Genomic DNA, 27,919 nt, shown 5'->3' with positions numbered 1-27,919 from the left:
CTACAACTCTCCGATGACTCCAGATAACTTCTCATTGTGTGTGCCATCTCTCCTCTTCTCCTCCTCCCTACACCTCTCTCCTCTGTTGCAGATGTCTCATCCCACTGAAATTTTAATATCCATAAATTTATGGTAGAAGATTTATGTCTGAGAGGAGGGAGACTGAATTTTGATGCATTTACATTTAATTCATACTTTTTATTTGGTAGTCGGTCTTAAAAGCTTCTGCAAAAATAAAAGAAATACATCAGGGGGGTTGGATAATTTCATCTGCACTATTTTATACAAGCAGAACGACTGCCCTGTCAGACAGCGAGTCCTGTCTTTTTTCTAGAAAGTTCCTGAAACAAGCTGAAGTTGAAGCACAGTTCTTCACTTTATAAGCAGCTCAGGTTGAAAGGTAGCCTTATCAAATTGTATGATTTTTTTCCAGTGTTATTATTTGACATGAATCAAACTTGAGTGCAACAGCAGCTTAGTTGTGATTTGCAGATGAAAAATGTTGTAGCACTTTATTGTAAGGTACCCCTGATAACGACTTCCTGAGCTGTAGCTAAAGGTTTTATTGATGTTTGATAACAATGCTCTAAAGCTTTGCAGGTCTGTTATTATTTATTAATAATTGGTCACTGTCAATATCTCTTTGGAAACATTGCAGTCACTGATGTTGGAAACCCATTAACGATACATCTACAGTGTTCACAATAAACATGAGATACAACAAAACAAAAACATAATAATGGATTTTAGTCATATATATGAGTCAAAGACTTTAAAACTTAAATAATTTATGAGTTAGAATTTTAACCCTTTAAAAAGGGATGCCAAAACTGTTTTGTGTGGAATAATATCACTGACATGACAATAAATCATTACAGAATCAGCACTAAAAAAACCCAATCATTTCTCCCTCCGTGTCCACTGCTAGTAGTAAACCTGTAGTGTTGCTGCTCAGGTCCGTTTACCTGTGACAGAGTCTCCACGCACACTATAAAAAATACCAGTGTCAAACACAGCAGTTTGCACTGTGGAAAGTTTGAACAGTGCTCAGACTGGACACTGTTTGCAGCGTGCCTCACAGCTCCACCCACACCGTGTCGGTCGGATTACAGTTTTTAACTCTTGTGTATGAGCGCTGATGGTCCTTCTTATCCAAGGAGACACTGTCCTCTCATTTAGACCTACATTCCTAGTTTTCATGCGCCGGCGCTGCGTCTAAAGCGTGTTTGGTGTTCAGGTGTACAGCTGGCTGATGTGTGCCATCGGTTTGTCTCAGACACTCGCTCAAAGTAACTTTGCAGACTTGTCATATGAATCCGTGAAGTCCAGCAGTGAAGAAACGACAGAATGTCAACATCCATGGAAATAACTGATTAACAGAGAGCCCCCGAGGTTTTCAGCAGCGTGGGATAGAAGAGACTGTCGTGGAGGTAAGTGTTTGTGCGCACGTTATCGGATTATCTTCATCAAACCTAATCCACGGAACTGTCACTTGGCCCTGTGCTTTGTTTTGCGTTCAGTTCGGTGGAAGTATGAGCTGATCTGCTCAAATTTTTCTTTGAATGCATTCATACTCTTATTTTGTCAATCATACAGTGTACAGTGCATGTAGCCTCCATATGGGTAAACGCATAACATTAGATATGACAGATTAAAGGGCGGTAGATGGAGACAGTATAGATGAGATCTGCGGAATACATTCTCCAACAGACTATTAGTTTGCATGGTGGTAGTTGTGAAATAAAAGAAACTGCATTTGTTTATTGAACAGTTTCAGTAACACTTGCTGCAGAGCTCAGTACTGTGGAACTTACTGTGGCGCAGGCTCATAAAAGCAATGTCAGTGTTTGGAAGTACACAAATATGAGAAATAGTGACATGAATACATAAACTTAACAGAATTATTTTGATATAGACTCCATTTCCCATCATGCATTCATCATTTGGGTCATGGAGACAATTGTTCTGACATGGTAGGCAGATGGAGGCTTTTTGGTTAAATGTTAAAGTATTATAATGTTAAGTTGTATACTTGTATACTTTATATAATTTATATAATTCAGTCATCCCCATGTAGTTTCTTCAGTGAATGTTTATATGTAATCCCAAAAGGAAAACATCTTTATCAACTGTGTGGTGACATCATAATGTTTGCAAGGCAAATGAATCAAGCTTTAATTACATTGGTCTGTCCTTTGGTCCTCCCAAATCTGATTAGTAGAAGACATATCTGAGTCCCAGTTTTCTTTCAACTCTGTCTGTACCCTGGCCTTTCTGCAGAGTCACTGACATTATCTGTCAGACAAATCATCTGTAATGAATCAGAGACCGCCTCACACAGCCTCACACACGACAGGTGTTGCTCGGCTGATGATGTGCAGGGCCCGAGAACGGGTCTCACTAGAAACCTGTGTCTTCTGACCACCTGATGGAAGCAGGCTGATAACGAAGACTCAGCACAAACTCATTGTCTGTGACAGCAGCTTTGTTTCCAGTCCGTGCCCTCAAACCTCCTCCCTCTGTGTGGATAATGAGCACGTGGCGCTAATGGAAACTCTATTTTTGGCTAAATCCACTGAAAGATTATGGATATTATTAATGCATGCATATATAAATTTCATGAAGGAGTGAATGATGGAAGCCTGGAAAGAGGCGACAGTGACCGAGATAAAAGGCTAATAATAGACAGATATGGCAGAGGCTCTGTGGCAGTTGGTTGGATGAGACTTAGTGGATTATTGTATTATTATTCAATGAGCTCATAATTCTAACCCCACTCACAATTTTGACACAGAGAGGAGCACGGTCACAGTAACCAGGTTACTGCTGGAAGCTGGCAAGGAAGTTAGGAGAGCAGTGAAGTCCTCTCAGGTAGGTTCCTGTAGGTTCAGCCTGAAGCCAGCTGAATGAGAGGCCAGCAGAAGGCCTGGGAGAGCTTTGTCATACATGTAGGCTGAGCACAGTTGAACCTGGGTGAACTAAAGTAATAATTGGAGAGCTGTCTTCTTCACAGTGTTGTAATATGCTGGCAAAGGTTTGTCCTGAAACAGTATAGAGACTATACCATACACAGTATGTAACTGAAGCCAAAAGAAACAATAGAATTTACATTAAAAATTCATACAGACATTAGAGCTGAGAGTCCAGTCAACAGTACAGTTCCTGCTACTGTAGGTACACATCAGGAAACACTGCTGACTCAGTACAGCACATCTACTGTCCACACTGAACTCCTAGCAGTCCCAGAAATGAGTAGTGTAAGACTGGTAACGTGTATTTGTATCAGGTAAATGCAGGAAAAATGGTATTTCCTCAGACTGAAAGCTTTTGTGCCCAGTGTTCTGAGAATTGCTGGTGTGAATTTCCTCACAGTGGTTGTACTGTAAATAGAGTTTGTGTTGTAGACATGCCTTCAAAGGAATGGGAGTTTATGATGGCAGATCCATCTTTTCTGTCAAGTGTTGATGGGTGTCCAGGATCCAGAAAAACTTTGCCTGTCACTTTCCAGTAACCACTCCCTGGATCTCTTTAATGATATAGTATTTTGACTTGCGACAAGCTTTGCCTTTTTTCCCCTCTGCAACAGCTTTGCTCCATTAAAAACATCTGACTCTTAGAGCATTATCCCTGATGTCAGACAGAAACACTCACATGTCCTTTTTGAGAAGACATTTCCATTTTAGCCACATTAGAGAACAACCTCAAGCTAAATCAGTTTCATTTCCTTTAGCCCAGTTTGTGTTTACTGCACAAGAGAAGCAGATGTGATGAGGGAAGACACACATTCCATATTCTTTTAATGAATACATACCAGACATAATTTATGTGAAGTTATTTTCAAGAAGCTTCAAATCACCCAGCAGAAGAGCAGTGCAGTGTCTCGGCCATGACTGGCCCTGTTTTACTTCATGATGACCTCAGCTCTGTGACGATAGCACCATGGTAGAAAGCCACAGAGACAATAGGCCAACCTGGCTGGAATAAGGCCCCTGTGATTTCAGCTCCAGTTGGCCCTTGTTTGCGGATGGGGTCAGGATATGAATGCTGGGAATCTGCCAGTCCGTCTGAACACAGGTTCTTTCAGGCCTGGGAGTTCCCATGTAATAACCAGTCAACAGAGAAAGGATGAAGATCTGCAAGGTGGATGCACAGTAATTTCCTCCTTTTGAAGCCTGTTGTATAGATAAAGGTTAACGCTGAGTCTTAAACAAACACACGCACTTATCCCCTGAGAAAACCTGAATAAGACACACAATGCATAACACAATGTATAACACAAGTATTATAACATATGTGACACTTGGTACCCAACAATGTCGTATTGGGGTTTTATTAGTTTCTCAGATGTTGTCATTTTATTTTAGTATGATGATGATATCAAGGTGATTGTTTATACTTCTTTTTTTTTCTTCTTGAAGATTTGCTGGCAAAATGTCCAGCTCCAGCCCAGTCTGATCACAAATCAAGCTTTGCTGCAGATAAGAATATTGATTCGGGCACATGTCGTCATCACATGCTGTTGCCATGATTCCCCAAAAGCGAGCTAGCTGTTGGATGCTATTTGCAGGCTTTAAATAAACAACAACGTGCTAGCTTTACACATACACAGCCGGACACAGACTTAGCCTGGTCCCCAAATCATGTTGTAATTTCTGCAGTCAGAGATAAGGACAACGGAGCAGTTTGTTTTATAATGGGCTGTTCACTAGGAAACATAGCCCTTATCGGCCGTGGGAAATTGCCTTTCATGGCCGCATTTTATCCAACTTAAAATAAACAATAACATGGTAAACATTTTATTTCAGATGAATTTTCAGCTGAACTCTATTTTCAGTTTAGTGTGGTTTATGTAGAATCATCATGGACTTGGTCCAGTGAATAAGCCATGTTCATGGTGGGGGTTACCGTGGGGTCAGCAGCAGCAAATGACTCTGTTTTCATAAGCGGTGTGAGGAACAGGGTGGGCTTTTTAAATTGCCCCACAAACCCCACTGCGGTCCCCACCCCTGCAGTACCAACGCAGTGGTCTCATTGAAATGAATGAGGAGGCCTTGTTTTTCTGACACAGTGCTGTCGTCGCTGTGACTGCAGCATCAAAGGTGTATGCTTCATCCATCTTCTCTTGTCATGTGGGTAAAACGCTCCCTGCGGGGGGACAGGCAATTTTAACCAGTGACACTTGCAGCTGCCCCTCAGAGGCTCTCTCTAGGGAGCCTTTCCAAGTCTTTGACTGAACCACACTTGTAGTGATGTCTGTTAAGACAGTGCTACTGCTCGCCTTAACATCAGCCAGTAGGGTGAGGGACCTCGCAGTCTCTTTCCAGGTCCACTTTTGACTTTGGTGCAGATAACAAACGAGGTGATCTGCTGTGCATTAGTCTGCCTATTGTGTTCCTTTGAAGCAGTGGCATCTGTATGCGGTTCACCCAGTGAGCATCAGGTGAAGAATGACTTTCACTTGAGTCAGCTGGATCCAGTATTGTCTGTCATGGTTTGCTACTTTAGCATTTTAAACTGCTATTTTTGTGGCAGCTCATCCAGAGTCAGCTGGATGCGGGCTCATGTGTGCATGAAAATCTGAAAACTATGAACTTTTATCAAGTTTGTTCTTTCATTTTTTGATTCATTTACTTGTGTACTTTCCTAACTGACTGATCAGTTTAGCCTTTGAAGTCCGGTGGTCCAGAGTGTACAGTACATACATGATCAAGAACTGGAAGAAACTGATGCTTTGAGGCAATAAACCACATTTATTTCCACCCAGCTGCACAGTGTGGTGTTCAACTGCAGTTTGGCTTAAAGAATATTAAGTCTGGGAGCCATGAATGTCTGTATAAAATTTTGTACCTGTCCATCCAGTACATGTCAAGGTATATCACTGAATAAGAGAAAACTTTGACCTGCTGGTGGCACAAGAGGAAATGTCATGAACAAAACAATTTTCCAAAGCACCTTCAATGTCTGTAAATGTTGAAAGTCAACATTTTCTGAAGAACTGTCACTCACCAGCACATCAAGGTGTTTTATAAACAGAAAGACCTGAAGGTCACATGTTCAGACTGAGAACTAGTTCCCAGTATCCAGCTTTATTTTTAGACGTGATATAAATAACACATACATCACTGTCGGTGACATGAACTAAAATCATGCAGTTCCACAATTCTGTGTGTAAGCTGCTCCAGACAAAATTGAAAATGAAAAAAAGAGAAAAAAAGATCTTTTTTGAGTAATAAAGGAGCCTGAAAAAAAGACACAAAGCGCAGCAGCAACTCTTCCAGAGAGCCATGAAAACTAATGCCTTCAGTGCCAAGACATTTTTACCTGCCACCAAGGCAACAAGCTTTTTTTTTTTTTTTTTTAAATATTTTATTTGTAGTTTTAACATTTACAGAACAGTACAGAACACTGTAATAGAAAACAAACAAACAAACAAAACAAACAAGACAAACAAAGGCTGCCAGACAATCATACATTTATATACATAGTTTTACAATACATACATATACAGTATACATATACACACACATACGTACATAGGTAGCAGGTACCAGGTCAGAAATTAAGTCAGGCCTCATGCCTGGCACTGGGCCACGAAGGGTCCCCAAGTTCTTTCAAATGTGTCCTGTTTATTGGGTCTGTGTGGACGCAGCCTTTCCAATCGAATAACTGATAACATCTCACTGAGCCAGTGAGCAAAAGTGGGCGGTGTTTTAGACTTCCAGGTTAAGAGGATAAGTTTCTTGGCCACCACCATTGCCAGGCGCAGAGCCGCCTGGGTATTGTGTGGGAGATCCGAAGTCTCAGGTGAGCATCCGAAGATAGCCAGATTGTGATTGGGGTGAATGACTCTAGTATAGGCTCTTGACAACCGCTCAAATATAGCTGACCAAAAGTTATGAATTTTAGGGCAAAACCAGAAGAGATGTGCCAGTGAACCCTCCGCAATTTGACACCTATCACATGTAGGGGACACAGATGGAAAAAAGCGATTTAACCTTGTCTTTGAGTAGTGTAATCTGTGTAACACCTTATACTGAATTAACCTGTGACGTGAATTGGTAGAGCAGCTATGGACCTGCAACAATGCCTCCTCCCAGAGTTCTGCTGATATTTCCGTGTTCAGATCCTTAGCCCATGCTTCCCTAATAAAGTCCGAAGAAACTGAATTAGTGAAAGATGCAACAAATTTTGATATTAACTGTTTAGAGTCTGGAGGGAGTAGTAAGGTCTCAAGAAAAGAATGGGTTGTGGAAATGGAGCCAAGATGTGGCCAATTCTTCTTAACATAATCTCTGACTTGGAGGTAGCGAAAAAAGTGAGAATTTGGAAGATTAAATTTGTCACTTAACTGAGCAAAAGATGCAAACTGGCCATTAATATACAGGTCTAAAAATGTCTTTATACCCTTCTCACTCCAGATTGCAAATCCCCCATCCAAACGAGCAGGTAAGAATGCATGATTATGACATATAGGCGCATGTAAGGATGCTCTAGGAATCCGGCAGGCCACTTTTATCTGGTTAAGGATTCGCAAGGAGTTTTTCAAAATTATCTTTCGTTGGATTAACTTATATACCGAGGCGGAATCAGAAAACAAAAGAGCAGGAAGGGAGGACATACTAACTGCATCGGCCTCCAGCTGTAGCCACAACGGACGCTCCTCGGCTTTAGTGTCTCCACATTTCCAGTAAGAAAGAGCTCTGGAGTTAGCTGCCCAGTAGTAATGTTTAAAAACAGGGAGTCCCAGTCCACCCTTACTAAGGGGTTTTTGAATGTGGGCCTTAGATATCCTGTGTGATTTGTAACCCCAGACAAAAGGCAGTATGAGAGAGTCAAGCTTCTTAAAAAAAGATGCATTTAAGTATAGTGGTAGATTTTGGAAAAGATATAAAAACCTGGGGAGGCTCACCATTTTAATTGCATTTATCCGACCAATCATAGACAGGGGCAGTATTCTCCAAGATTCAATATTTTGTTTTAATTTTTCTAGAGATTCTGTAAAGTTAAATTTAAATAGATTCTTAGGGCATTTTGTCAGCTTAAGTCCTAAATAGGTGAAGTGCTCTTTCTTCACTCTAAAGGGCAATTTAGTCATGAAATCATCAGTTAACTGGTCTGTTAAGGGCATGAATTCACTTTTCCTCCAATTTATGGTATAGCCAGAGATGCTACCAAAGGAGTCTATATAGTCTAGTAGGACAGGAATGGAGACCACTGGGTCAGCTAAACAGATAAGGAGGTCGTCTGCATACAGGGTCACACGAGTCTCGGTAGATCCTGATTTAATGCCTTCAATACCTGGATGTCCTCTAATGCCAATAGCTAAGGGCTCTAGTGCTATATTAAACAATATAGGGGACAATGGGTCACCCTGGCGAACACCACATTGTAGAGTGAACAAGCTGGATCTATCTCCGTTTGTAAGAATAGAAGATTTTGGATTGCTATATAATATTTTGACCCACTCTATGAATGTATCTCCAAATCCAAATTTCTTTAGTGTAGCAAATAGGTAAGGCCACTCTATCATATCAAATGCCTTATGAGCATCTAAGGACAATATAGCTGCTCTGTCATCTTTAGCATAATCTGCATACATAATGTTAAGGATTTTACGGACGTTACAAAAAGAATACCTACCCGGAATAAACCCTGTTTGATCTGGGTGGATGATACTTGCTACATGTTTATGGAGCCGATTTGCCAAAACTTTTGTTATTATTTTCAAATCATAATTAAGTAAGGCAATGGGTCTGTAGCTACCTGGATCTGTTTCATCTTTATCCGGTTTCAATAAGACACAAATATTTGCTTCACTGAGGGTGGATGGAAGCTGACTGTTTTTAAATGTGTCTCGGGTCATTCTCAACAGAAAGGGTGCAAGGGCCCCTTGGAAGGCTTTGTAAAATTCTGGTCCATACCCATCTGGGCCAGCTGCTTTACCAGTGGGGAATGCTTTGATTGCCTCTTGTAGCTCGGAAAGACAGAAATCAGAGTCCAGACTCTCTCTAAAAGCAGCATCCAATTTTGGAAGCTGAAGTGAATCAAAAAAATTGTCAAAATCCTCCTGTGTGGCTATTGATTTGGAGGTGTAAATTTCTGAGTAAAAGTCCTTAAAACGTTCATTAATGTCCTTTAGGTCTGTAAGCATCACTCCAGAGTCAGATTTAATTTTATAAATGGCTCGCTTTGCTTGTTCTCCTTTTAACTGCCTTGCCAGTAAGGTGTGTGGCTTGTCACCAAGCTCAAAGTGTTTCCGTCTAAGTTTCAGTAATAAGTTATTTACCTGTTCTCCCAGAATGGTATTATATTCATACTTTAATTTAAGAATCATGTTGTAATCTGTTTGGAGTAGTGAATTTCGGTAAACCTGTTCAGCAGTTTGAAGTTCTTTTTCAATCTCTTCCAACCTGCTCCGTTTTTTCCTTTTCAAAGTTGCCTCATACGAAATAATCTGACCCCTAAGATACACTTTAAAGGTTTCCCACAATATTGAGTCATTCACCTCCCCATTGTCGTTGGTCTCAAAGAACTGCGTTATGTGTGTGGAAAGGTAAGTTTTAAAGGCCTGGTCCTCAAGAAGGTTAGGATTAAAACGCCAACTGTATGCTTTCTTGTGGGACAGTAATTTAAGGTTAATGTTAACGGGGCTGTGATCAGATATAATGATATTATGATATTTAGTATGATCAATGTATGGAATCAACCTGGAATCAACAAGAAAGTAATCAATACGGGTGTATGATTTGTGCACACCCGAATAAAAAGAGTAATCTCGATCTGATGGGTGCTGCAGTCTCCAAATGTCCACTACCTTCTTTGTTTTCATCAAATTGTTAACTGTTTGTACAACTTGGATATTGGGTGGGGGGGCAGAGGACAGCCTGTCTAAATATGGGTCCAAGTAACAGTTAAAATCGCCCCCTATCACTATATGGCTTGAATCGTTGTCTGGGATCAGATCAAACACCCTTCTAAAAAAAGCCGGGTCGTCCACGTTTGGTCCATATATATTCACAAGCGTAACAGGAAATGAGTTGATATGCCCAATTACAATTATAAATCTGCCATTCGGATCAGTTATAGATGACTGGAATTGAAAAGGAACAGTTTTCCGGAAGAGAATGGCAACACCCCTCGCTTTGGATGTAAATGGTGACTGATAAACCTGTGAGATCCAATTAGCTCTAAGCTTCCTTTGCTGTGTGGCTTTAACATGGGTTTCTTGTAGAAATATGATGTCAGATTTCAATGATTTCAAGTGCGCAAAAACCTTACCCCGTTTAACTGGATGACCTAGACCACGTACATTCCAGGAGACCAAGGACACAGAATCTAGAGTATGTGGTACCTTTTGCATTTAGAACATAGACATAACATAATATTCAGTCTAGCAGCCAGTGTAAAACACAACACATTAACAATAACTAAAACTAATACAACTAACAAAAACATCAAAAAACACCCCACCCAAAGCTTCCCCAAACGAAGCATGGTTACCCTCATCCACATCTGGGATCGCCGGTCCAGAAGAAAAACAAATCTGACCGCACCTCATTAGCACACAAAACAGAAAAAAAAAAAAAAAAAAAAAAGTTTAGCATTGCAAACAAAGACCGCTGTTATTTGAGTCCGCATAGAACATGTTTATACCCCCTTAATTTTCGGAGAGCACTCTTAGAGTGTTTTATTTACAAAAGTCTTAGCCTCTTCCGCGTTATTAAATGTTTTTACTTGCCCTTGGTAGTGGATCTGGAGTCTGGCCGGGAAGCGCAGCGAGTGGCGGATCTCCTTCTCTCTCAGCTGCTGCAGCACCTCGCGGAAGCCGCGCCGTTGTTCCATTACCTCTGCAGTGTAGTCCGGGAAGATCAGGATCCGGTTACCTTCATACTCCATTGACGTTTGCCTCCCGAGCCGCAGAATCTTTTCCTTATCCTGTACGAGATGCACCCGTGCGATGATCATGCGGGGCCGGGCTCCCTCTGTTGGTCTGGGCTGTGGGATGCGGTGCGCTCTGTCAATGATGATGGGTTTGGTGAAGTTGTCATCCCCCAGCAGTTTAGGGATCAGGTTAGCCACAAATTCAGTCGGCCTCCCTTTCTCCTCGCCTTCTGGGACGCCAACAATTCTTATGTTGTTACGCCTGGATCTCCCCTCGAGGTCCAAGAGCCTAGCGCGCAGTTTTTTATTTTCTTGCCGCAATTCCGTGACTGAAGTCTCCACTGCTTGCATACGCTGCTCATGGTCCGCGGCTTGGCTCTCGGTGTTATCCAGTCTCTCTGCGAGCTCCCTCTGGGCAGACAGGATATTCTGAAAACTTTCCTCAAACTTGTCGAATCGATCATTAAAAGACTGCAAAAGCATACTAGACACTTTGTGCCATGCCAGTGGAAGCTCATCTTCGTCTCCAGCCGCAGACTTTTCTGGTGATGATTTGCTAGCTTGTTCGCGGCTAACTTTAGCCGCGGTCTCAGCTAGCAGACGGCCAGCTCCTTTTCCACCCCGTGCAGTTTTACCCGACATTTTTGTATTCGGCTGATCGGTAGAGTAAAAATTAAACAAATTAGGGCATAAACTATTAGTCAAGTGTATAAAAAAGCGGTTTTTAGTGGTAAGATGTGGTGTGCTATGAGGAGCTCCAAAAAACACGTCTACCCTGCTCTCATCTCACTAGCGCCCCCCCGGCAACAAGCTTTTCTCTGAGGCCGAAGTGAGTTTGAGAGCAACATGCTGTCTCCATCTGTCTCTTTGGTTTTTGTATTGATGTTCTTCTTCTGTGAGGATGAAGTCATACCCATAGATAGGTTCTACCTACCTACCAATGCCTATTTACCACTTTTCCACAGTCAGAAATCCTTAGATGGGCTGACCTAGACTGTAAAGCATATACCATATTATTATGTCTGTGTCACAGACATGACTCACTATTGAATAGTGTGTTGACTTACTCTTACAGGTGTTGTGACTCTAAACAAGGCCCAGGGCTATCAACATATTCACCCTGTTTTGTGAAAATATACCTCGTCAACATGACGTGACTTGGCATGTTGATGAAAAATGTAATTGTACAAAGACTGAGCAATTTTTTTTAAAAGCTTGTCCTGTGTAGTAACACTTTGTCCTTCTGCAGGATTCCCAGTCCTGTGTGGGATGTTAACGGACTGGTGGTGCGTTGAGGCTGAAGGAGCATGGTGAAACACCAACCCTTACAGGTCTATGAGAAGCAGGTGTTTGTGTCCTTTGTCACTGGGATCTATGGTTGCCGCTGGAAACGCTACCAGCGTTCCCAAGACGACAGCTCCAGGGTAAGATAATACCTCCGATCATTGAGTATGGATATCATAATAACAATCAGAAAAATTCTAAAATTATATAAAATTATTTTTGTAGTATGTAATTCAAAACATAGCTGTATCTAACTTACAACTGTGTTCTATTACTGCACTTTTGTTATGGTAAGTTAGTAAGTTGCTGGATGATCAGATCATCAGCCCTATATTTGATCATTTCCCATTAAAGACAGGCCTCTCACTCAGAGAGAAAACAACTGAACCTGAGCATCATCTTCCAATCTCTTATCATACTGTGTGATCAGAGATAGTGTAGTAGGGAAGAAGAGTAACCATGGTTATTAAGTTAATCATAGATTATCCAGCTATAGTTGCTAAATGCTAATGTTGTTATAGCAGTTATAGTAACCTGGCCTGCAACTCAGTCACTCAATGGACATTTACACCACTGCATGAATGAGATGTAAGTTGCAGTTGTAGCAAAATACAGATTTTAATGATACGAATAAGTGGCAGGATTGAAAAGCTAAGAGAGGTGTGTGTGTACATCTACTCTACATTTATCTGATGATTTTATGATAAAGGTACAGAAGTAGTTGTAAAATTACTTGTATTCTCTGTTTCCATGGCTACTCTTGTACTGCACAGAGATCCTGTAGATAAGCTTTTACATAAAGAAAGTAGACTGAGTAGAGTGTGTGTGTGTGTGTGTCCACTGACTTACTGTAGTGAACAGCAGAACAAAACGGAGACTGATAATGAGACTACACAATCCTGCTGAGGCTGCATTGAAACCTGACCGTACTTCAAGAATAAATGAACTGTTTTCCATGTTGTGGTTCTGAAGGCCAAGAAAAAAGTCAGGCTCAGTGAAAGGGAGCAGAAATCTACACAACAGCAAACCCAAGTACAACATACATCCAGTCCTGTTGATTATGGCAGCACGGGCCCCTTTTGTATGTCGTATTTCCCTTTAGGTTTTTCTTTAGGCATCATTTATTGTTTAAAAGTAAATTTAACATTTTTTGTTTTGTTTTGTTCTGTTTGTTTGTTTTTACATATTTTGGGGGATTTTGGGGATTTAATGAATAGTATATAGTCTTTGAACAAGGGATGCTACAGTCTGTAAATACGTATTTACGTATACATAACTAAAAACTGATGAAATCTTAACACTCTGAGGTGTTTGTAATTTAATCCTGTTCCTTTTTTAGGGATAGCTGTCACCAAAGTTTTATATCAGATAGGTTGATGCCATCCTAATTTTTTTCCATTAAATTCCTCAGTGACTTCTTGTCCAGGCCCTGGTAACTAGGGAAAACAATCCCCACAATAAAGCAACTAACAGAGTCAGTGCAGTGTTGTGAAAAGCAGGGCCAAACCCCCAGCTGTGTTGGATACCCACTGGGCAGTCACAGCTACTGCTGCTCGATGTCTTATCACAATGAGGCAGTGGCTCGGCTATAAATTAGTCCATTTACTGAACGTGTGAATCGGGCTCTGATGATATGCTGACGGAGAGGAAAAAATACAAGCACACAGCTGCCGCTCTCTGCTCTCTCTGTCTCTCATATTCAAAGCTTCATGCAGTCACACATGCAGTATTTACAAGAGGCACAGAGAAATAAGCAGAGAGGTTATCATTCATGCACTGAAATGTTGTTTGTTCACGCTGCAGCACAGTGGTATGTGACTGATTTTATTAATACAGAGGGTCAGTGTTTTAATCCAGGGTGGATTTCAGCCTCAGTGCTTCTGTGTGTTTCAGGCTTAATGGTCTTTTAGAAAACATCAGCACTGAACCTCTGCTTCTGTGTGTGTAGTGGCAACTGCCCACTTTGGCCTCATGGTCCACAGCAGCATTACATTACCCCAAGACAATGGAGGGTGTATATAGTTTGTGTGCGTGACCATTTAAAGCTGCGGTAGTCAATATTTTAATATTAACAGTGGATAAAATGCAATGAGGTTGCTCGTGCTGACAGACCCACACTTCCTTCCTTCCTTTTCTACTCTGCAGAGTTTCATAATGTCTTTCAGCCAACTGTTCACCAACCTGCAACTTTACTGTTCAGGTTCACTCTCACTGCTCTCATCTAACCTCTGATACCTGTACACTACCTGCTGATCACCACACAGCACACAGACACAGTGAGAACCCATCTGGTGAACATGGTAGAGCATTTAGCAGCTAAGGAGACAGCTGCTTAGTATGGATACACATGTTCCTGTGTATCCATACTAATCTATTTCTTTTGGTCCTAGCACACAGTAGCTATTTGCAACACTTTGATAATTCAACATATAATACACAGGGTGACTCGGCAAAGGAGTGTAATCAATGGTTGTATTCAGTTATTCAGTTTTATTGCATTTCAAATGTCATTTCCATGAGAAAACAGCAATGTAACATATCAACCGTAGATGTGTGCATACCTGTATCCAGTATTATTGTTTTATTTGTTCAGTTTACTTTTTCAATCCTGAATACAGCCATGTTCATTTGCTTTATCAGTGTCCATGTTAAGCTGACTCTGATTTGTGGCCCATTCTGTCCAGTATTTATTTGCAGAGAATAGAAGGAGATGGTGAAATCAGCATATAGATCAGGATTTATGAGCGCTGCTGGGTACCAGCAGTTCTAATTGGAGGGATGGAGGGACCTCATAGGGCTCAGGAGAAAGACTCAGAAATCCCACAGCTCCTCTGAACATGAACTGCACAGTGTGAGTGACCTGCTAGAGGCTGGAAAATGTGATATGGAGGTAGCTACCACACTTTGCATGAACGGATGAAATGAAGTATGGTAGTATGAGAAACTTTACAATGTTTTATTTCTGTTATTATAATTCAAAATATTGTCCCTTCCATATCTCTTGTTACAAATCAGTGAACAGGAGGAGATTTTCTCAGCCAGGGATTACTTGGCCTGTAGTCACAACATTCCTCTGACCCCTCTGGTGACTTTCTGCCTGAAACTGGAATCCTAATCTACCAAACAGCAGGTCTCTGAGGAGGGATAGAGATGGACATTTTAGAAAAATGGTGTTTGGTTAATTTCTCTGAGCAAAAACAGGGTATATCAAGGAATTATCATTTTATTATAATTTATATTATTATAACAATCTGATTAAATGTGCTTGAGTTGCTTCTTTCACATTCTCACCTCATCACATAGTAGCTTTTGAGATATTTTTCTTCAATGCAAACCCACCAGAGCTGGTGTAGATACCAGAAAGAAAACTGAACTCCTAGTTGTAAGAAAACAGCCAAGTACGGAGGAATCATATTTTAAGTCACACATTTTGGGAGGTGGTCTGACTTATTTGGAATAGGATGGAGGTTTACATAAAAACCATGATAGAAACACAAAATGTCTATGAATATCTCTGCAGACCATAAAAGTGACTATTTAGGACAATATTTCCACTGTTGTTTGTTTGTTGTTCATGAGCTAAAATGACAACGTGACTCTGGCTTAGTGCCTCACAGTCACCTGACCCCCAGGTAGCTGCTAAGCCAATTAAAAGCAGCCTCTGGTACTTGTCATATCCTACCATTTTAGATGAAGATATCCATATTTTAAGATGTCCCCTGACATATTTGCATGCACTCTCCTCTCCTGACTAATAGTGAGACCCCTCACAAGCCGTTCTGTGTAGACTCCACAGCTTCAGCAGTGCAGCCATTTGCTCTTTACCTGCACACACATCTAATTATCTCCCAGTCTCTTATATAAGCCACTGGAAATGGTGAGTCCAGGCACAGTGTGGTGCAAAGCTGATCAGCGCTCAACAAGATCTGTGGACTGGCCTATCATACTCTAGACCTCCCCTCACATGGCATTATCTGCTAATCCTGTTAACTACTGAGGGGAAGAGTCCTTGAGTGCAGCACACGCTCTCCTCTATACCTTTGCCCCACATGTCAAGCAAGAAGACTGTAGAGTACAGGGTTTAAAAACTTGGTATTGACAAAACACGTTTCAGTAATAAGATTTAAACTTCTAGAATAAGTTCTCACCTGCTGACATAAAAGAATATCCATTAAACCTACCGGTACATTGAATACATTTTCTATTCTAAATATTTGCTGTTGACCAGGTCTATCGAATGGCACACAGGAGTGACGGGAAGCCATCAAGAGCAGTTTGTCTTGAGAAATTGAAAGAAGAGGGTAATAGGCCGAGGGATGAGGGCCACCATGACTGAACAAAAAAACAAACAAACCTCAAACCAGGACAAAATCTAAGGAAATATTTGACTGAAAAGTGATCTCTGGGAAATGTAGTGCAAAGGCACCATAGTAATGACCACGAGTACCAAAATACTATTGAAATATCTGATATTAAAAGATTGCTTCTTTATATACTGTAGTTCCCATTGGGCCCTACATGACTGAGTATATAATTTCAGTAGAATGAATTAATAACTAAATTGATTTCTTGATCAACTTTGTAATTTTGTCAGCCAAGCTAAAAGTTACTCTCCACCCCTGTAAACATTAACCTACTAGATGCAAACTTTTCCCCACCAACTGTTAAGTGCTGAGCATCTCAGTTTACAGAGGGATCTTAGAGTTCTCTTGCTGAAAACAGATGGACCCTGCATCTGTAAACAACACTGTAAGAGTGGTTAGAGTGAAGCAGAACAGTAAAGGTGTCAGCCATAAAATAAAATGAAAGCTGCTATGAAGCTCTGTTGCGCTGAGGGGAACTTCAGAGTCAGGGGCTAATTATCTGTTTCGTCTGGTTTTGTCACTACAATCAAACCCTTTGCACATTACACATTATAACTTGATCCATTGTTGACATAAAAATATTGATTATAGCAGCTGATTTTTTTTCTCAGAGCTTGTTCTTTCATTCCTAGTATGGAATTAAGGAGTAAACTAAAATCTCAAAGAGTGTAAAATCTGAAAGAGGCAAACTGTGTTTTCCTTTACAGTGGGAGTGTACATGGTTCCTCATCCTGTGCAGTTCTTTCCTCCTGCTTCTCTTCTGGGCCTACTTCTGGTTGGTGGCTCAAAATGATTTCAACGAGTTCAATTGGTGAGTCTGTTTTCCTACTGTGTGACTATGTGAGTAGCTGCTTGATAAAGATGAAACTAAGCAAACAAGTCAGATTACTTTTTTTTTTTACAATCAGCACAGATCAGCTCTTTACCTGTTCACTCTCCAGGTCTGTATACAACCACTCTGGTAAATGGAGGGATGAGACGATCCCTATCCTGGCATCCACCACCGTGGGATTCAGCTACATTACTTTCTTACTGGTAACAGACTTTTTCAAACAGACTTGCTCATTGATCAGTTGAGCTTTAACTGACTGAATCTTGATCCTTTTTTTCAGATTTTAGCTCTTTTCCACATATCCTTGGGTCAACAGCTGAATCTCTACTGGGTTCACAAGGTGCTGTAATTTACACCTTAAACTGTTGCTTTTGTTGATTGTTTTCCCCACATGCACTTTTGAAATAAAGACTGACCTCATTACTGTGTGTCTTACATCCACAGATTGGGGTGTTGGCTACATTTCTCACCACTATCTCTGGCGTCGTCTCTGTTGATGACATATGGGGAGACGAGTGGGACATCCTGCTTGTGTCACTGCAGGTTGGTGACTCAGCCATAAGCTCACTGCATGTTTTCTTTTTAGTTCTTTAGTTTTCTACTTTTTGACTTAAATTACATGCAGTATATATATACACTAGTGACTAAACATTAAGGAAGTTTCCATAAAGGGGCAATAATACATCTTTTAAATGAGGGATTTAAAAAGGTATGGTAGGGTGTGTTTGTTCCAGCATTACAGAAAAGGGGATTTCTGAAAGCTAGAAATCTCAGCACTAAAGGATGTAAACCAGTTTTGCATTTCAAGTTAGTCCATAACCACCAGTTAACACCATTCTTCTATATTTGTGTTTTGTTACCAGTCCACAGCACCATTCCTGCATATTGGAGCCTTGGCGACAGTCACAGCTATGAGCTGGTTGGTAGCTGGATATGTGGTCCGCAGAGAGAGATCTAGTAAGTTGTGGAACATTCTTCCTGTCGTTCACCAGGATAATGTTTTCTTTCCCTTTCTTGTGTTCATAAAGAGCAATAAGGACAGACAAAGATTATGTTCAGGATTGCATCTTAAATAAAGCTGTAGTTTTACTTCTATTTCCAGTTTATGTTAATTTTGTCAGCTAGTTGAGTCTAGTTTTAGTTGATGAAAATAACTGACATGTCTGTTTTTGGTCATCAGAAGGTTAGCGGACAAAAATGTTGAGAACATTTTTGTTTGGTCAAGACCAAAAATGAACATTTCAGTCAAAATTTAGTAAACTGCTTTCAAATACAGTTTCATCAGCTCCTTTTAGGCTAAAAGAAAATTAGAATGAAAATAAATCACAGAGTGACAGTTTGTATGACTCAGAATGCAGCTTTGCAGAGAGGATGTCTGGGTGTCTGATGTTAGTTATTTAAGCAATAGAGCCAGTCATGAAAGAGGATTAAACAATGAAGTCAGGAAAGACTCTGCAACATTAGCAAATCCAGTGAAATCTCTTGCAATAGACAAGACTCAGACTGTCAGACTCCCACAGTAAATATTTATAATAGGTTGGACACTACTGTTTATATGAATTTGTGAAAAAAATATTTGGACCTGCTATGCATGCAACACAAGCTAAGTACTAAACAGCTGGCTACTAGCCCAGCAGATGTTATTTAAGCCCAAAACTATCTTCTAGATAATATGTTATACATTTTAATAACCAGTAGATGTTATGGGCTAAATTTAGCTGCATGGACCTATTTAAAATGTAGTGGTGTTGTGTATGCTTTAGTATATTCACTCCAAAATAAACAAAAGACAAGGTACTCTTAACCTAGGTTTTTATTTTTAGAGTCCTTTCAGTCACCTCTTTGTTTGTCCACAGCACTGTATGGAGATTTAGTCACAGTTATATTATTTACTGATGTCAGTTTTATCTCATCAACTTCTGGTCTTCTACAGAAAAGGTCACTGGTGTATATATTTCATCACAATTTTTGTGAACAAAGTTAACTCTATTTCCAGTACAAGGTGCAATCATGTAATATTTGAGTAACCGTATGAAGGTATTTCAGATACATACTGTGTATAACACAGACAAAGCTACCAATTTTATGTCTTAATAAGCAGAAAATGAATAAATTGACTCTTATAACCCTCTTACTTCTCCCTTTTAGATTTCCAGGTGATGGTGTTGCTGATCTACATCATCATCCTCCTGGCTCTCTACTTAGCTCCACTCACGTTCACCTGCCCCTGTATTATGGACCGCCACAGCCTCAAACCTCGACCTCATATCATTGGTCGACGGGGTGCTCCTATGGTGAGTTGGTGCTTTGCCAGACCTCACTGTCTGAGCTAGTTAACTGTTCAAATAGGTGATGTCCAGCTCTGTGGGGAGGGCATTACACTGCCAAGACAGTTTCAGTTTCAGTTGCTTAAGATGTAAAGAAACTTGCAAAAATAGCATTTAAATGTGTTGAATATGTTATATTGCAGATCAGTTATTGTATTCTTGAATGTGTAGACTGAATGTGTATCTGAGTCTGCACTGTGTTTTCCACAGCAGAGTGGAGTACAGCTTCAGTACATGAGCCTGTTGTTGTTAGGCTCTATGAGCATGACAGTCAACAAAACGCTGAACTGTCATTTCACAGCTGGCCAAGCAAATACTATTCCAGATGACTAGCTATGAACAAATGTACAGTGTTGTTCAAAACAGTGTTTTCCTGCCCTCTAAAGGCACACATGCTCACAGGGGCATACATACACACACAATGCATTCCCCTAACCCCTAACCCAAACCTTAACCATCAAAACTTAATGCCTAAACATAACCTTTACCCTAACCCTATCCAAGACACAATTCTCTTCCCATGGGGACCTCAGTTTTTGTCTCCACAGTGACACAAGTCCCCATGGGAAGACAGGTTTAAGTCCCCTCCAGGATATAAACACACACACACACACATGTATATACACAATCCTTTCTCTAACATCAAAACTAACCCTAAAACCAACTCTTAACCCTCAAAAAGCAGTCTCTACCTATGAGAACAGAATTTTTTTCCCCACAGCGACACACGTCCCCATAGTTATTCAGGTTTAAGTCCCCACCAGGACAAGCCCACACACACACAGTCACACAAATCACAGTAACCACATGGAGATTAATTCATCAAACATAAGAAAACATTTATTGTACAGTTTCGCTTTTAGTCATTTCACATAAAGGTGATTTCAATAAATTGTGTTTCTCTATTTATGTTGCTTTAAAATTTCCCCAGTTCCCCTTTATGTGTGTCATCTACACACACTGAGTGACAGTAGTCCTCCTGTCTGTCTCCTCTCTGCTCCAGCTGGCTCCAGAAAACACCGTGGTGTCCTTTCACAGAGCCCTGCAGCATGGAGCCAGCTCCCTGGAGGCCGATGTCACTATCAGGTTATTAACCACACACTAATAAGATTTTAATCCTCAGTTATTCATATTTAATGAATTCTGTGTGCTCTGAAGTTCCACATATAGATTCCTCAGCTGAGATATAGATTGTTTAATAGAAATTATTAAAGTTAATGAGACGGATGCTACAAAATATATGATTCCATTCCACCTCTGCTTTTAGATGACTGCTATCCTGATGTAACATCATTAATGTATTTCCTCCTTCTAAAGTATAAACTAAATTATAACTGAAGTTCTGAAGTACATAATTTTCTGACCGATTTGTCTCTCCCAGTGTTGACGGGGTTCCTTTCCTCATGCGAGACCGCACATTGAGGCGGACCACAGATGTCAGTAAGGTCTTTCCAGCCAGACAGTTTGATGATGCCTCTTTCTTCAACTGGACAGAGATTCGCTCTCTAAATGCAGGCCAGTGGTTTTTGGAGGTACTGAATCCACTTCACCACTACTCACCTACATTATGTACATTACTTTTTCCCTTGAATGGTACCATGACTATTCACCATATATATAAAGTGGTGAAATTTAACCCTGTGAGACCTGAACTATGAAAGAATGGTCAGAAAATTCTAATTTTTCAAATATGAACTCTTTATTTGTCCCTTTGACAAAATGTAAAAAAAAAAAATTAAAAAAAAAAAATTCTAAGTATATTTTTTGTTTGTATCACACATGTCAAAACATTTAGAAAAGTGAGGAGTGTCTACCAGGAGTCAGTATACGAGCATAAGAGTTCATCTAAAAGGGTTAAATGCAAAGTTTATGCTTGATGGTGATGCAATGAGTCCCAGAAATGTGGGTATCATATATGATACGTACGGGCTCACAGGGTTAAAACATGATGCAAAAAATATTAAGTATAAATAAGAAATATTGAGCATAGATTTTTAACAGTAAAACTTGATAAACACAAATTTAGAAGTGCTGTAATGTGATTGCTATGAAATGATTTTTCATTTTGATGAAGGGCAGTGGGTTATTGTACAGATGAAGCAAACAAAAATAAAAGGTGTAACTGCAGTCATTTCTTTTAAGTAAAATGGTGATGCAGGAAAGACAGAAAGAAGGAAGATTTATATATGAACAATATAAAAATCTTATATATCTATAGGTCATTCACCGGATGAAGAGAAACAGATATGTATTTGTAAACACAAACAAAAGGAGAAGATAGCAAGGCACAAGTTAACAATATATTTAATACAAAATGTGCAAAATGTTTTGCATGTGTGCATAAACAAATCTGCAGAACACAGTCTATGTTCAGAGCTGTTACGCCAGTAAGTCTCTTACAGTGTCTGGGTCTCTGTTGCTTTCCTCTGTATCCAGAGTGACCCCTACTGGACAGTAGAAACCCTGACAGCGAGGGACCGGAGCAAAATAGGCAACCAGACCGTTTGCAGCCTGGTGGAGCTGCTGCGACTGGCAGCCAGGGCCAACAGCTCCGCACTGCTGAACATCCGCAGGGTTCCATCCGAGCATCCGCGCTACCGGAGCTGGTTCATGGATACGCTGTGGGCCGTGCAGAAAGCAGGGATTTCCCCGAAACGGGTGAGGACTGTAGGTCCCTCCATAATAATAATAATCAAAACTTAAAGGTGCTGCTTGTAGTGCTCCAACTGTAGTAACTCTTGACTACATAAATAACTATTACTGAGCAGGGAAAAGTATGTTATGGGAGAAGTAGTTTGATGCCAAACAAGATGCTGAATATCTCCACCATGGCCTCCTTCATTTACTGTAATGACTTAATACCAATGTATCATAGTTAATTTGTTAACATCATATTGATAGTTTAAATTCTGCAAGGAGCACCTTACCATAAAATTGTAATGTCCTCTGAAAATGAGGCACAGTCTGTCAGGGTCTTTCCATGTGACATGTGTTTCTGCCAGGTGACGTGGACCCCTGACACCGACAGGGGGAGGGTGCGAGGGCTTCAGCAGACCACAACCGAGAAGCTGTCTGTGGAGGAGATAAGACAGAGGGGAATCACAAGCCTGACCCTCCACTACAGCAAGGCCAGCCACAGAGACATACAGTAAGAGCAAGCATCTGCTGCTAGGCAACAAGGAAAGCGCTCCAATAAATTATGAAGGAAACTGAGTCTGCTGCACTTTTTTTCTTTTATTTTAACAAAACCGAGTTCAAACACCTCATCTCAAATATAACATTAGATATTCTGTGCTGATGCTGAGCAAAAGTCAATGTTTCTGAATTAAATTCTAAATAGCAGTCCACTTATGTCTTTTGCTATAAGTGGCAGTGTTAACCTGTGACTGCAAATGATCATGCAAGACCAGAGTATTGTGACGAGAGAGTAAGATGAGCTAAGGAGCGAAACGGAGAGGACCTTTATTTTCAGTCCTGACATGTTTTTTCTTTCCTTCCTCCAGGGAGTATCTGGCCAATAATGTGAGTGTGACCGTCTACCCAGTGAATGAGCCCTGGCTCTACTCCACTCTGTGGTGTAGCGGGGTGCCTTCTGTGTCCTCTGATGCCCCTCAAGTCCTCCGAAAGGTGCCTTACCCCATCTGGCTCATGGTAAACAGCTCTCCTCTCTTTCTCTCTCTCTCTCTCTCTCTCTCTCTCTCTCTCTCTCTCATCTGGCATCACACACACATATACGCACACACACACACACACTCACAGACAAGGTCACGCAGCAAGACAAGAGGACAGCAGGAGAGAGGACAGAGACTGACGAGGGCCCAGCAAGACTCGAGGGCAAGGACACAGAGAAATATGAGGGAGCTCAGCGTGGCGTTAGACAACAACAGGACCCTGGGAAAGAGTGTGAGACAGGCTGAGACAAGGGCACAGATCTGAACTCAAAAGCAGCTGTCTAGCAGACTTCTACTTTAGTCAGTGCCTCGTGTTAGCTTCAGGATACATGCATGTTGATGGTGACCTCCAGTGGTGCTGACTGGAAACTGCTTTTCTTTTTTTTTTTTTCTTGTCTTGCAGAGCCGGAACGCTTACAACTTCATCTGGATCGCTTCAGATCTAGTCTCCATCGCCATAGTCATAGGGATTTTCTGTTTTCAGAAGTAAGTACAGTGATCTGACTGTGATCACGCTGAAAATCACAGACACACACTGACAACTGCAGAACACAAATTTAATTCATAAGCACCTGTCATAAAAAATATAGAAATGTTTTCATCTCACAGTCACCATATTTGCTTTCTTGCATTTGTTGCTCTAAATGAGCCTGAACATATTTATTTTTCCTTTTCATTATTACCTCTTGAGGCCTCTAAACATGATTAAAATAACACAGAGGCAAAGTATTATTCCTTAGTCCAGTTAGTCAAAACCAGCAGACATATGCTGCCTTTGGAGGTCAGTTCACCCAAATTACAAAAAAAGACGAGGTTTTCTCTCCTATGTCTCGTGGTATCTTCAGTGAACACAGTTGGTGTTGTTGTCCTGTAAATGCTGTGTTTTTCTTTAGCTCAGTAAATAATTCATGACTTTCAGTATGTGTTCGATCAAATGTTATCTAAATGCTGGCTTCATCTGTGCTTAAACTCACATATATTTGTAAAATTTCAAATGAAAAACAGAAGTTGAAGTAGCTGACACCAGCCTCTGAGTCCAATTGGACCTGAGCTGAGCTTTGACCTTATACAGCTGCTTCTTCACTGACTGTTCATTCTGCTTTTTCCTTTCTTTTCTTTTCTTTGTCTTTGTTTTTGTTTTCTCCTGCTGTCTTTTGTCCTCTGAATGTTTCCATGTTTCTCCTCTGTGCTATAACCTCTCACTATCTTCCTGTCCTCTCTTTCTCCTCTGACATTCTTACTTTGTGCTTCTCTGCCTGATCTGCATGCAACCTTCCTCCGCTGCCCCCTGGCATCTGTCAGCTATCATATGATCAGGTAACTGCTGCCACTGCCTTGGCCTTTGTTTCTGTCTCCTTGTCTGTCCTCCTTGTGCATTTTCTGCCCGACACCCAAAGGCTGATTCCCTCCTTTCTCTCACCCTTTCTTTTATCGCACTTGTTTACTTCTTGTTTATCAGTGTGCAGCCATTCAATGTATCTAATTCTATGTTTATATCACTGCTACTGGATTAAAAGGTGTAATGACACAGCTGGAATCGCTGTCACATGTGAAATCATGTGCTTGCAATGATTTGTATCTGTTGTGCTGAAACAGGTGGAGGATGAGCGGGATGCAGAACTATAACCCAGAACAGATTATGCTGAGCGCCATGGTACGACGGTCCAGTCGGGACGTCAACATCATGAAGGAGAAGCTCATATTCTCAGGTGCAGCTCTGACTACATTCACACCTGGAAACAGTCATTCGTTACATCCATGTGTAAATGCAGCCGTGGGTCTTTGAGGCTCTAAGCTCCCAAATCAGCTCCTGTGGTGGGCAAACATATATTTAGCGATTAGTACAGCACTTAGCCATTATGAAGGTTGTAATGGGAAATACAAATTCACAAGACAATAACAAGGATTTGCAAATCACTTAGATAGGAGGAGACCTAAGTACAGTTTCTGATTCTACCACAGGGTGGTGCTCAAATAAAAAAAAAAGCACCCTGTTGTTTTTCACCTTTTGGTTTTCTTCAGTGGCCTCATGTTCAAATGTACAACTCTAGTAGGTCTGTTATATTATTCCCTCTCTCTTCATAGCAATGACATATTCATTTAATAATAATTACATTAATTTAATAGTGACAGTTTATGATTTTGGCATTTAAAAGTTTTACCAAAAACTCTCCCACATTGATTTTTCATAACTTAATATTATCATCAATCTTTTAACATCAGGGTATTTAACTATGCTTATGCTTTTTCTTTAACAATATTCCAAGTTCAGCAGCAGAAATCACTTTGTTTTGAGCTCCATTGTTATCTACACGTTATTCAGTGGCTCTCTGTACCGTGCAAATTGTGCACACCTGATGCTAATCTGCAATCAGGCCTAAGTAACATGGAAAGTCTAAATGAGGAGATGAGCTTTGCCCTGTGGTCTGACAAAGGCAGATGTAATGCTGTAGTATATAAATACCAGCTGTTAGTGTAACCCAGCTAAATCAAGTACGTCAAAATATGTGAATCCTGTTCAGTAAGGAGAGTTATAGCATCATTAATACTTTTTTCTGTCATCTTTTTCAGAACTAAACAATGGGCTCAGCAGTACAGAGGAGCTTTCTCTGTATCCTGAGAATGGCTATGCGAGATATTCTCATGGAGGCCTCAGTCACTGAGCAACACGGCCGCAGACGGAACATCCTGGATGTTAGCTTCATTTCAGAGTTTTGACAGTAATTGAAAATTATTTTCTTGTGAGAAGGAAAAAGCAGCACACGAGGGAAACTGATCTAAATAGGCACCTTACTCTTGAAGTGATGATAGCGCATCAAATCTCGTCTAAAGTATGGACAATGATTGTTTCCATCATATGGCCAGTTTATAAAATAATAAAGTAATTATGCACCTGCTAATGTATGAGTTCATTTTAAAATGTATGTCAGGAATTCTGACATATTTGTCCACTGGGCAGTGATTTTTATCAGTACAGCCTTTCATCATCCAATTCTGTGTGTACTTTTTTTTTCCATTATTCTGTATTTGACTGTCAGTCTAATCCACAATCCTGTAAAACAGTTCACCATTTACTTTTAAGACTGAGTCACTTTGCCACTTTAATGTTTTGAAAGTTACGATGAATCATCAAACTCATGAATGGGAAGTTTCCCGTGTGAGCGCATGGCTGTTTTGTGTCTATGATGTCATCACTTCACGGGATCACGGACGAATGGGCAAACAGCTCAAAATCAGCGAGTCAGGTAGAGTCAGAGTCGCTGACTCCATCCGGTGAAACTGGAATTAGTTATACTTTGTAAGAAATATGTTTGATATTAGTTTGAATCATAACTTTAAAGCAACTCACATTTTAATGTAGAAACTTAGTTTTCTTGGAGTTGAAATGATTGAAACACATTGTGTTTGTCACTAGAATATTCACTCATTCAACATGACTGGCTAAACTTAGACATCTCTGTGGGTATTGGGCCAAAAATCCAGAAATCGAGAAGAACTTCTGTTCAGTCTATTTGCTCCAGTGACCTTCTCAAAAGTTTTGTTTGAGCTAATAAAGCTGGACTGTTGTATTTTTCCATGTCATTTACTTCACTGTTGTTTTATAACAGAGGAAATGAGCTGTGTAGTGTTCTGTAACATACACTGATGTAAATATGAGTCATTTTACATGTTTCTATTTTTTTTCCCTCTGAGAGGATTTCCAATGGTTTGGACATGTGAACTGCATATTTTATGTTTGCATTTATTGTCATTATGACTGATGTCCTCTTTGAAGTGTGACACAGATTAGGGCTCATGTTTTCTTGCAGGTTCATGATGGGATGAGGGTGGGGGGGGTTGGAGGGGCCAGTGTTCTGCTTTTTTTTTCTGCCTCTCTTCTGTCCTGCCATGATTGATTTACTTTATAGTCATATTAGTCATTACAACTTTCACATGGCTGCCTTTTTGTTAAATGAATGGACTGGTAGAATCTTACAGAGTATGATTTGTCTTTTAGTTTAATAATAGGGGTTCACACTTCAGACTACATCTACATTTTTAGCTGCAGACATGTCTGTTCAATAAAAGTGAACTTTTCTCCTTGAAATGTGCAGCTTGTCTTTTTCGGATTATTTTTTAACAAAAAGAAAAAAAATTAAAACACGCAATGAAAAATAATAAGAAGAACAACAACAAAACAAATTAGGAATTCTCTCACAATAGGTCAGAAAAGTGAGCTGCTTTAACAGTTCAGTCTTAAATGTTAGTTTGTTAGTCTACATGCTGTTCCATGCATGCTGCCAGCAGGAATGAGTTTCATGGATGGTAATGTCGCTTGTTCCAAACTGAGATATGTCATCAACTACTGGATGAATTTGATATTTTGTTCATACATTTGTTGTGTCTAGAGTTTGAATCCTGCCTTGGCCATTCATACAGCTGTAAGAAATCTCATTTTTACTGCATTCTGGGAATCACACCCTCTCTGCTGTAATGTTGTCCTCCATACAGATGGTAAACATTTATGCATTTCATGAGCTGATTCTCTGACTGATGACTGTTATAAACCACAGTAAAAAT

The 27,919-nt window shown here is 40.4% G+C and overlaps 1 protein-coding gene across 2 annotated transcripts; it reads left to right on the top strand.

Annotated features, from left to right (window-relative positions):
• Nucleotides 1-1,135: 1,135 nt before the first annotated feature.
• Nucleotides 1,136-27,446, top strand: gdpd5a (glycerophosphodiester phosphodiesterase domain containing 5a). Of its 2 annotated transcripts, none has more exons than XM_041050763.1 (16): nt 1,136-1,430; nt 12,131-12,305; nt 17,237-17,340; nt 17,471-17,564; nt 17,642-17,701; nt 17,806-17,904; nt 18,225-18,318; nt 19,510-19,655; nt 20,692-20,774; nt 21,070-21,220; nt 22,125-22,346; nt 22,691-22,836; nt 23,192-23,339; nt 23,763-23,845; nt 24,956-25,068; nt 25,931-27,446. In XM_041050763.1, exons 2-16 carry the CDS (start codon nt 12,189-12,191, stop codon nt 26,020-26,022), a joined length of 1,752 nt encoding a protein of 583 aa, XP_040906697.1. In that variant the 5' UTR covers nt 1,136-1,430; nt 12,131-12,188; the 3' UTR covers nt 26,023-27,446. The 2 variants fall into 2 exon arrangements, with proteins under 2 accessions (XP_040906697.1, XP_040906696.1); XM_041050762.1 differs by having other exon boundaries at nt 22,125-22,355.
• Nucleotides 27,447-27,919: the final 473 nt, after the last annotated feature.

This window comes from Toxotes jaculatrix, chromosome 12 (genome assembly GCF_017976425.1).
Source record: "Toxotes jaculatrix isolate fToxJac2 chromosome 12, fToxJac2.pri, whole genome shotgun sequence".
Classification (NCBI taxonomy): Eukaryota; Metazoa; Chordata; class Actinopteri; family Toxotidae; genus Toxotes; species Toxotes jaculatrix.
The sequence above is the reverse complement of the archived record's forward strand: the minus strand, read 5'-3'. Positions and strand labels throughout refer to the sequence as shown.

Bases quoted from the DNA above. Each gene is read 5' to 3' on its own strand.
- gdpd5a (XM_041050762.1), top strand. From the start codon at position 12,189: ATGGTGAAACACCAACCCTTACAGGTCTATGAGAAGCAGGTGTTTGTG. The intron at 17,702-17,805 runs GTGCTGTAATTT...TTACATCCACAG, and splicing joins ATCTCTACTGGGTTCACAAG to ATTGGGGTGTTGGCTACATT. The intron at 20,775-21,069 runs GTTATTAACCAC...TGTCTCTCCCAG, and splicing joins GAGGCCGATGTCACTATCAG to TGTTGACGGGGTTCCTTTCC.